The 10987-nt window shown below is 37.5% G+C and overlaps 1 protein-coding gene across 1 annotated transcript in view; it reads right to left on the bottom strand.

Moving 5' to 3' along the window:
* Positions 1–831: 831 nt before the first annotated feature.
* The window catches only part of INTS7 (integrator complex subunit 7), a 77115-nt gene continuing 66959 nt past the window's right edge, over positions 832–10987 (bottom strand). Inside the window, exons 19-20 of the mRNA XM_027871709.1 lie at positions 5759–5944; positions 832–2108 (exon numbers count right to left, since the gene is read on the bottom strand). Of these exons, the coding sequence (XP_027727510.1) occupies positions 1824–2108; positions 5759–5944 (471 nt within the window). The 3' untranslated portion in view covers positions 832–1823. The remainder of the gene's footprint in view (positions 2109–5758; positions 5945–10987) is intronic.

Genomic DNA, 10987 nt, shown 5'->3' with positions numbered 1-10987 from the left:
AGTCCTAGTAGTGGTATTACTGGGTATGAACAAACTTACTGACTTTGGGGATATAGTTTCAAATTGCTTTTCAGAATGACTACACCAATTTGCACCTATGCCAAATGTGAATTATACTCCCACGATTAACATTTCCCTTTTGGCTCTAGAACTATGACCTTGATATTACCAACACTGATAAAAACTAATACCCTCCCTTCCTTAGAGCTAATCTTTCTACTCCCATGTCAGCCCAGGCTACAGTGTATGTCAAACTCAGCCCTACAGGTCCTCATCTTTATTCATACTATGGCTACACCTAGAATGCCCTCAGCCAACACAACCCCCTGATAGCTTATTTTACCTCTGTTACAAGTGCTGTCCTGCTCTTCAAATTGCTGTTTTACTTTGTCCTTACTTACTTGTGGACATCTTTTATTCCTCACTCCAGGAGAATCCTAAGCTCCAACATGGGAAGAGGCTGTTTCTTTTCTTCTTTTTGATCCCTAGAGCCTAGTCCATAGTAGGCACTTAAAATTTGGTGAATTTAATCAAACTTGTTGAATGGAGGGTAGAGCTGTACAGATAATTCACTGATTTCTATGTGGCTTTGCAAAGTAATTCTTTGATTTTTTAAAAAAATTTGAAGCTGGGGCAGCTAGGTGGCGCAGTGGATACAGCACCGGCCCTGGAGTCAGGAGGACCTGAGTTCAAATCCAGCCTCAGACACATATTTCCTAGCTGTGTGACTGCGGGCAAGTCACTTAACCCCAAATGCCTCACCCAAAAAACAAACAAAAAATTCGACGCTGATCTACCTTTTGTTGAATAAACATTTCAATTAGACACCAATTATATACAAAGCATTCTCTTAGTCACTTTAATTCCTTTTGGCTTACAGTTAATGTTAAAATTATTTTGTTTCCTCAGCACACTGTTAATAGTGAGGCAGCCTAGATATATGCCAGGTGACAGAGTAAGGTAAACTTGATATTAAAAATCTGTCATAGGTAACTCACAAAACAGACAATGCACATATCGATAACAATGTTTACCAAAACATAGATACCCAATGAAAAGTAGTACTTGGTTGTACAGTATTTACAAGCTGCCAAGCTGGAAGAAATGGTATGCCTGGCTCTAGATCCAGACTTGTTGAAAACACAGAGTCCAAATAAAAGTAATTCTAATATGATAGGATACATACTTTACCAAAATGGTTTGTCAAAAAATTATCTTCATTATGCTGTGAAAAGGCATGGGAATATTTTTGAAAGATTTTCAACAAGTACTAAAACATATATCCAATTCCCTGAGTACTACAGTTAACTGAGGTTTTAGTGTATAAGGAGCATTCTCACTAGATAAAGAAGTCCTATATATTCAATGACCCTAAGACTTCCCTCCAAAACAAAAAACAATATATAGTCAACTCACAAAAAACAGAAGTCATATAGAATGCAAATCATTATGAAAAATCAGCATAAAATTTAGGATGGGCCTGTCTACATTAACCAAAAAATAAAAACAAAAAACAAACCCAAACACACAAAAGAACTAAAAAAATTCCCAGAGACCCTATTTACCACCTCTTTCCTTTACCACCTAGCCTTTCCTCAAGGCAATTACACACATATGGATAAAATTTAAATTCAGAGAATCATCTCTCCATATGGCAAACCTAAATATTTCAGTCAATTGCCTTAGACATCTCTATAGTGCTGTAGAAATTTTTGATGTACATTATTCTCAATTGATGAGGTAGGCAGGAAAGACATTATCCTCCTTTTCCCCTTCCCATGCCTTTGAAATCAAAAGTTCTCTTATAGATGAACATCTGGTGGCTAAAACCGAGAATAGGCATTACGCTGTTGTTGTTGCAAGGGCTGCTGTGCTTGCTGTTGCTGGAGGCGAACCTGCTGGGAGTAAGGATCTTCGAGAGATTTCACGATGATGGTGGCTTTAGGTCCAGTCTTCCATACAATTCCATTGGAGTCCTTCACAGAAGACTCAACTGTGATGTTGTGAGTTCCAAGGATAGCAAAGTTCAACAAAAACTGAGTGCTGAAGTAATCATTGTGTGGTTCAACATTCTGCTCCATCTCATTGGTTATACTGTCAATGGGTATCTGGAATACAGAAATTAGTCAGACTGTCATTAGATACAACTAGCTGAGTACTCCCAATGCTTTCTACAAATCTCTTGCATTTGAGTGAGACCTAATTTCTTTTTGTAGTTTGTGAATAGAAGCTTTGAAGAATAAGGTAAAACCACTACACTGATTTTAATAGACTTTTAAACATAACAGAAGTAAGACAGCATAACACCAAGTTTAATATCCAACTGTATGTTTTGCCAGCTGTTTTGAATTTCAGTTTAATTATTTAAATATGAGAATTTCCCTCCCACACCCTTCTGCCCCTGGTTAACTTTGGAACTTTTCCATTTCCCAAATCACACTTTCTTATTACATATTGTCTGTCAGTCAGTAAACATTTAAATACCTACTATGTGCCAGCCCCTGTGCTATGCACTGGAAAAAAAAAAGGCAACAGATAATTCCAGCACTCAAGTAGCTCAAAATCTAATGGAGAAGACAATGTGTAAATAACTATTACAAACAAACTACATATAGGATAAATAGTTAGTAATCAACAGAAGGAAGACACTAAATTATTAAGAGGGACTGGGAGTCGCTTCCTTTAGAAGGTGGGATTTTAGCTGAGACTTGAAGGAAGCCAAGAGGTAGAGATGAGGGAGGAAGAGAGTTCAGGAATGAGGGATAACGAAAATGTGCCAGAGTTGGGAGACAGGGATTCTTGTGGGTGGGTCACAGAGTATTTTGCAAAGGGGAAGTGATAAAAAAGTATAAGAAGACTGGAAAGGGTGTGTGTGTGAGGGAGAGACAGAGAGAGAGAGACAGACACACATACACACATGGCAAGACTTGATCCTTTTGACGGCTGAGTAGAGGATGGACTAAAATGGAGATGTACTTGTGGCAAGCAGAACAACTACTACAACAATCCAAGCAGGAGGTGATGAATGCTTGCACTGGGGTGCTACCACCATGCCTCACCTCACTGCCTCCAGTGAGGGCTAAGTTGAGGTTATTTAATATAGAGTTGTGGTGGACCAAGTCAGCAAGGCTGCAAGACTTTTTACCTTCAATCAACAGTAAGTGCAAAGGAGTGAAGGCAGAGGAGAAATTCAATGATAATGGGAGTAATTCAAGGATAAGTCTTGATAAGGTATGATTGGTGATATAATAAGGGGAGGAAAGGACTCAAGAAAAGACAATCAGAGCCAAACTGGTTCACCAAAGAGTCAAGGTGGTGAAAGGAGAGTGGGGCTAATGAAGGGGATATGGCCTAGGAGAGAACAGAAGGGTCAAGGGATTATAGGTCACATTGTGGTCTAAACACAAGGTTTGGTTTTGGTAGGAAGAAGGAGAGGTGGAAGGAATTCCAATAGAGTATGTTCAGATAAGGGAATTTCAGAGTTCATGAACATGGAAATGGTACATTTGTGGGTTCAGCAAGATCAAAGGTATGACCATTTTTCTTTTTGGCTGGGATGGAGTGAAGGAATTTGCCTTTAAAAATACAGTCTATCGCCCAAGATGGAAAAGGTTAAGGGCAAATTATTATTGCTAAATTGGTTATACTGTACATTTGATAGTACAAGTTTACTCTAAAAGCCTCAATCTGTATTGAAGATGAGTCAATGATCAGTAATTTTATTTCTCCTAAGGTACATTAAATAGATGAACTGTAGTAATCAATTTGCAAAATACTCCATGAGAACTTGTATTACAATTAAATTTTACAAAATTTAAGCACATTTCAACTTGTAGGGTATATTTCTTTGGAACTCCCTTAATCAACAGATCACAACTGTCTATGACTTAAATAAACTAAGAAGTTGCCTGAGGCACAGAGTCCAGAGTCTCTGTCCAAGGAACCTGTCCAGGGTCACATACCTAATAATTGTCAGAGGCTTGATCTGAACTCCAGTCTTCCCTACTCCAAGTTTAGAACTAAGGGTATGCTGATAAATGTTTAACATCTGGCTCTCCAGAGGAGGAAAAAATGACAATTCAGGATTAAGGGTAATCTGCATGCCTCTTGAACTCTTTCAAGAACTACTCTCCTGGGGTATCTGAGGTCCTGATTGATGAATGACTGCTCCAACCATGTTTTACTGCCTTATGAGTAGAAGTATCCTCCAAGTGTCACTATTCCCCTTCTCTTTTCCAAGTCTGGAACCATAATCAAATCAGTACTTCCAGAGGCTATGAGAAGGGGCATGTCAATCTACTTTCCTAAGGTTCCACTCACTACTCCAAAGACTTTCCAAACCAAAACACCTGCTCCTGGCCCACCCACTCCCCTACTAGGTGTAGGATTCCCTATTAGAAGGTAAACCCCTTAGCGAAGGGCCTATCTTTGTTTTTGTTTCCCCAGCAGTTAGCACTGTCCACAGCATAAAGTAAGCACTGAATAAACTCATTCATTAATTCAAAAACAAATGGTATCAGTGACAAGTTTTGCCTTTGGAAGTATGATTCCACAATATATAGTGGGATACTACTATTACAACTTTTCTTTAGTCTGTATTTCACTGGTGCTAGTTTTTATTGCAGAGAATATGCTGCAATTCAGTTCTCCAGATGTGTAAAACATCTTCTTAGTGGTAGAAATGGTACTAGATGTTGAAGCCTGAATCAGAGTATTCTTGTTATTCCAGAATCCATCCTTGTGCTTAGCTCGATGCCCTTCCCATCTCGGCACTGCTCTGTGACTCCATTTCTGCTCCTCCCTTTCACAGTCTTTTATTTATAATCCTGGGTTCTCAGACTACTAACCCAAATTCACTAACAGAGGTATTCTTATGCCTCCATAAATGAATCCTATTCCCAACTAATTTGGGCATTATGGCAACTACATCTACAATCCTAACTTTGTAATTGTTCCTTTGCTCCTTTTCTCTATGAGTGGATAGTCAAAATGGGGCACGGAAAGGTGACCAAGGACAAACAACTTAAGTTCAGGACACTCCTAAATCCTAGCTTTAGCTGGCAAAGTAAGCTTAGTTTCTAAGTTAGCTAATTATAATACTAATGATTAGTATTTATATAACATCTAATATGTGCCAAGCACTGTGCTAAGAGTTTTACAAATATTATCTCATTTGATTCTCACATCAACCCTGGGAGGTAGGTGCTATTATTATTCCTATTTTAGAGTGGAGGAAATAAAGGCAAACAGAGATTAGGTGACTTGCCTAGCATCACATAGGTATCCAAACAGCTAAGACGGGTGGGGGACCTGTGGCCTCAAGGCCACATGTGGCCCTCTAGGTCCTAAACAGCAGCTCTTTGGCTGAATCAAACCTTCATAGAACAAATCCCCACCTCTGGTCTAAGATATGATATGAACTCAGGCCTTCCTGACTTCAGGCCCAGTACTCCCTCCGTGATGCCATGTAGCTGCCACTAAGGCTAACAGTCACTTACATCATAGAATTCTTAATAAGCTGACTTCCAAACTTACATACATACCAAAAAACGAAGGCTTCACTAAACTTGCCTGTGCTATATGAGTGTTTTAAGTTTTCCTTTTGTGAATGCTAACAATGATTTAGTATAAAGCAAAATAAAACAGAAGGAGATCCTTAAATTAATGTCATCCGGACTCAGAAATTCTGACAAGGTGCTTAAAGTACAATTTGGAAAAATGCATTTTCTTCTCAAAACAGCAATGAATCTCTTCTTACCTTATAGTCTTGTATAGATTTACTCTGTAATGTTGAAGAGACATTCAAACAGACAGACTGAATTTTACGAAAGAGTCCTGGTTTGGATCCATGCTGAACCACTCCTTCTACCTTTAGAGCCAGTTGCTGGTTATTCTGGACTGCAATGGGTTCTGTTGGGTTGCGTGGGGATGGTGACAGAGCAAGCTGAAACATACCAACATCAAGATCAACTCCAACAATGAAAAGCAAGGTTTTTTTTTAATTCAATTTTATTTTCAATTCCAAATTCTTTTCTTCCCTGTCCTCCACAAATTGAGAAGACAAGAAAAATAAAACCCATTACGAATACACACCTGTGCGTGTGCATGGATATACAAACCAAATTTCCACATTAACTATCCTCCTTCCCCCCAAAAGAAAATATGCTTTAATCTGCACTCTGCAGCCATCAGCTCTCTATCTGGAGGTAGATAGTATATTTCATCATGGAGCCTTCGGAATTGTGGTGCGTTGTGTTAATTAGAGTTACTAAATCTTTTAAAATTGATTACAATATTGCTTTTATTACATGAATTGTTCTCCTGGTTCTTCTCATTTCACTTTGCATCAGTTCATGTAAGTCTTGCCAGGTTTTTTCTGAACCATCCCCTTCATCATTTCTTACAGTACAATAATATTTCATCACATTCATATACCATAACATGTTCAGCCATTCCCCAATTGATGGGCAGTTTCCAATTCTTTGCTAAAATATATATACATACATACACACACACACACACACACACACACACACATACATATATATGTATACACACACACATACACATATAGACTCTTTCCTTCCTTCTTTGATCTCTTTGGGATATAGACTTAGTAGGAGTGTCATTTGGCCAAACAATATATATAGTTTATGAGCTTTTGGGGCATAGTTCCAAACTGCTTTCCAAAATGGTTGGACCAATTTACAGTTCTATCAACAGTGCATCAGCATACCTACTTCCCAATATCTCTTCCAACATTTGTCATTTTCTTTTTTTGTCATCTCAGCTGATCTGATGGGTGTGACGTTGTCTCTCAAAAGCTGTTTTAATTCACATTTCTCCAATTTATAGTGATTTAGATTATTTTTCACATGACTATTGATAAGTTTGATTTCTTCCTCTGAAAACTGTCTATTCATATCCTTTGACCATTTATCAAGTGAGGAATGGTTTTTATTTTTTGTAAATTTGACTCGGTTCCCTATGTATTTCAGAAATGAGCCCCTTATCAGTGAAATTTGCTACAAAGATTCCCCCCTCCAACTTTCTTGCTTTTTAAAAAATTTTAGGTGCATTGGTTTTGTTTGTGCAAAACTTTTAAACTTCATGTAATCAAAATTATCCCTTTTACCTCCTGTGAACTTCTTATTGGTAATATACTATTTCCCTATTCATAGATCTGACAGGTGATTTCTTCCATGCTCCACTAATTTGCCTATATTACGCTTTATATGTAAATCATGTACCCATTTTGAGCTTATCTTGGTATATGGTATAGGATGTTGGTCTAGGCCTGGTTTTTGCCAGATTACTTTCTAGTTTTCCCACCAGTTTTTGTCAAATAGTAGTGAGTTCTTGCACCAATGGCTGGGACCTTTGAATTTATCAAACCCAAAGTCACTGTGCAAGACAAGTTCCCATATTCGTGAGTACATTTGTATTAGTTTACTGAAGAGAAAAAACAAAACAATACCAATCAAGTGTTTCTTTGCCTCCTTTTGAAAAAGTCTTTGTTCAACCTCATCCTAGATAGGTGTAAGCTTAATAGACCTGTTTTGCTTGAGTAGGACAGTGGAATAGTTACTAGAGAATGTACATATGTACCCTTCCAAGCTTCAGTGGGAATGAATTACATTAGTTCTCATAATTTAACGTTCTACATTTTTGATTTTAACCAATATTAAACACAAAAACCTTGAATGACTGCAAAGAGACTCAAAATTACGTGACTATTTTACACAGATGTGTTATCATAGTACAGATGACAATTTAAAATGAATGTTTCACATGTCCGTTTTAATACTTTCAATTAGGATAAGTTATCTTTATACTTAATGGGTTACAACTCATAGTATTTTGGGGAGCAGCAAGGTGGCATACTGAATAGAGTGCCAGGCCTGGAGTCAGGGAGACCTAAGTTTAAATCCTGCCTCAGATACTTTCTGGCTGTGTAACCCTGGGCAAGTGACTTAATAAGGTCTGCCTCAGTTTCAGCATCTGTAAGATGGGGATAATAACAGCACCTACCTCCCAGGGTTGTAGCGAAGACCAAATGAGATAATAATTATAAAGTGCTTAGTACAGTGCCAGGCACACAGTAAGTGGTACATAAATTTTAGCTATTAGCTATTACTTTGAGGACTTCACAAATTATATAGCACTAAAAGCTTAAAAAGTCTATTGATCTTTCTAATGTGAAACTGAATCTATATACCATAAGACTAATATTTTTACATGACAAATTTGAGAAAAGTTTCTAACCTAATGAAAACAAATGAGCGATACTGAATTTTATTTGACTACATATTACTTGGGAACCACAAATTCAAATCCAATACACTTCTCTTGTTGACATAAACATGAGTTCTCAAAATCATGGAAAGTTTCTTTAAGATTTCATCTGGTATATTAATAAATTAGTAATAATGAAATTAGCTGAAATTACATACCACATTAAGTTGAGAAAATATTCTAAAGGTATAACAATATTTCTTAACAAGGTAGGGGAAAAAGACAATTCTTGTTCTAACAGTATTAATCGTAATGGTTTTATTAAGCAGCAAACTTTAATTTCTGAACCTGTTAAGACTTGTGCCAAACGCATACAATAAAAGAGCATCATGGAGAAAATTCACTGTAGAATGCTCATCTCTCAGAAATTTCATTTTTCCCTCTTTCCCACAATGTTATTTTACTTTATTTTTTATTTTTTTGCTTTTTGGTGAGGCAACCGGGGTTAAGTGACTTACCTAGGGTCACACAGCTACTAAGTGTCAAGTGGCTGAGGCTGGATTTGAACTCAAGTCCTCCTGACTCCAACGCTGGAGCTCTATCCGCTGCACCACCTAGCTGTGCCCCCCCCATATTATTTTAAAAAGTGAATTAGTTATAAGACTTTATAAGTGGCTCAGGGGAAATCACTCACTTGGTATTCTGTTTAAATGTTTTGGGGATAGCCAACTGCAGGAAAAGGGAGAACATGTCTGACGTGCAAAGCTAATTTTTTCCACTTTACACAGACTGCCACTCAGGTTCTATAAGACCTAACTCTGTCACAGAGATAATCTTCGAATCCTCAAGACTGCAAGAAGAGCAAAAGCTCTGGCAAACTTTACAGCACAATGGAACAGCTCTGAATGTGAATGGCCAAAGATTGTGATTACTATCCAAGGACCAAACCAGAATAGCTAAGAGTGGACAGGCTCTGACCATTCATTGATGAAATTTGGTGGTGCTGGCAATTTCAACAAAACAAAAACATTAAAAATGGCCCTTAATCTGTGAAGCCACTTACAATGTTCCAGTCAGCTAAAGTGAGGGTAGTGAAGTAGTGGAAAAAGAAATCAACCTACATCAACCTTCCTGCTCTAAACAGAGCTTCTGCTTACATCAGAAGACAAAAGACGTTGTCACTAAATGGAAGAATGTTTTTTTAGGCTCTCCTCAGACGAGCAAATAAGGAGAGTTGCAGAGCTGGTTTATTAAATATCCAAAGGCAACAGAAATGTCATTTCAAGGTCATGTGAATACCTCACCTTACAGCAGTTATGATAAACACAAACAAAATAGTAATTAAAAAATGTTAACTTTTTATTTTATGCAAATATCTGTTGCAGAAGACGAAAAAACAAGACCCTCTAAACCAGGGCTTTTTCCACTAGAGACCCTGCTGCCTAAATCAAGTAAGCATATACAATGATCTTCAGTGACTTTAAGGTAGGTACCCCCAAAAAATGGGGAAAAAGTTGTTGGGTAACATTCTTGGGAATTAAGAAAGCTACGTACTGGATATCTTGACCTGGATGTCCCATATACATCTTAAACTCAAATATACAAAACTGAATTCATTATCTTTCTCCTGAAACCCTTTCCACCATCCACCATGTCTGTCTGTCTATCTTTATATCTATCTATATCTTGTCTGTACCTAGATGTTTTCATGTTGTCTCTCCCATTAGACTATGAGCTCCCTGAGAGCAGGAAATGTCTTTTGCCTTCCTTTGTATACCTAGCAGTTAGGTTAGCACCGTGCCTAGCACCAGGTGCTTATTATGCATGTTGACTTAACAGTTAAGGCACTATATTTGGACTCTAATATGTAATACCTTTATTATTTCAACCTGACACACTATATTACATAATCATCTATGTCATATTACATATATATTACACACACATACATATATATATAACCTGATATACTATATAGAGTAGTATAAATCACATGAAATCAGGAAGAATAGATAGAGCAGATCAACTACACATTAAAGAAATTTGTGCTGGAGGTGAATTAATTTTGAAGGCATGCAGAGATTGACTTAAAAGGTAGCTCAGAGAAAGGAAGATATCAAACTAATGGTGGAAAAAAGAGATAGATTAGATAAAGATAGCCATATCTCCAAAAGAGGCAACAGAGAAGACATCAGTATCTACCAACCTATTAGCCTACGTTCTCATTTCTGTAAAATTTTTGATCGACTTATTATACATATACTAAAGATATCATTGATGAAAATATGAAAGATTAGATAAGTTTTTGCAGAAAATTTTCTACAGTTAGTCATCTAGAATTTTATTAAGCACCAAGTCTATGCTACGCAGTAGGGATATATAGAGAGGCAAAAAATAGTCTCTGCTCTCAAAGAGCTCACAATCTAATGGAACATGTAAACATCTAGGAACAAACAAGATACACGCCCACCCACAATAAATTGGAGAAAATCAACAGAAAGAAAGCATGAAGATTAAGGAAGACTGGGAAAGGTTTAATAATTTAACAAGCTCTCCTTTTTTGGGGGGGGGGCTTTTTGGTGAGGCAATTGGGGTTAAGTGACTTGCCTGGGGTCACACAGCTAGTAAGTGTCAACACTAGTGTCTGAGGCCAGATTTGAACTCAGGTCCTCCTGACTCCAGGGCCAGAGCTCTATCCACTGCACCATCTAGCTGCCCCCACAAGCTCTCCTTAATAACTGAAAGAGTATTG

The sequence above is a fragment of the Vombatus ursinus genome, unplaced genomic scaffold (assembly GCF_900497805.2).
Source record: "Vombatus ursinus unplaced genomic scaffold, bare-nosed wombat genome assembly UNPS02014798.1, whole genome shotgun sequence".
NCBI classification, from domain to species: Eukaryota; Metazoa; Chordata; class Mammalia; order Diprotodontia; family Vombatidae; genus Vombatus; species Vombatus ursinus.
The sequence above is the reverse complement of the archived record's forward strand: the minus strand, read 5'-3'. Positions and strand labels throughout refer to the sequence as shown.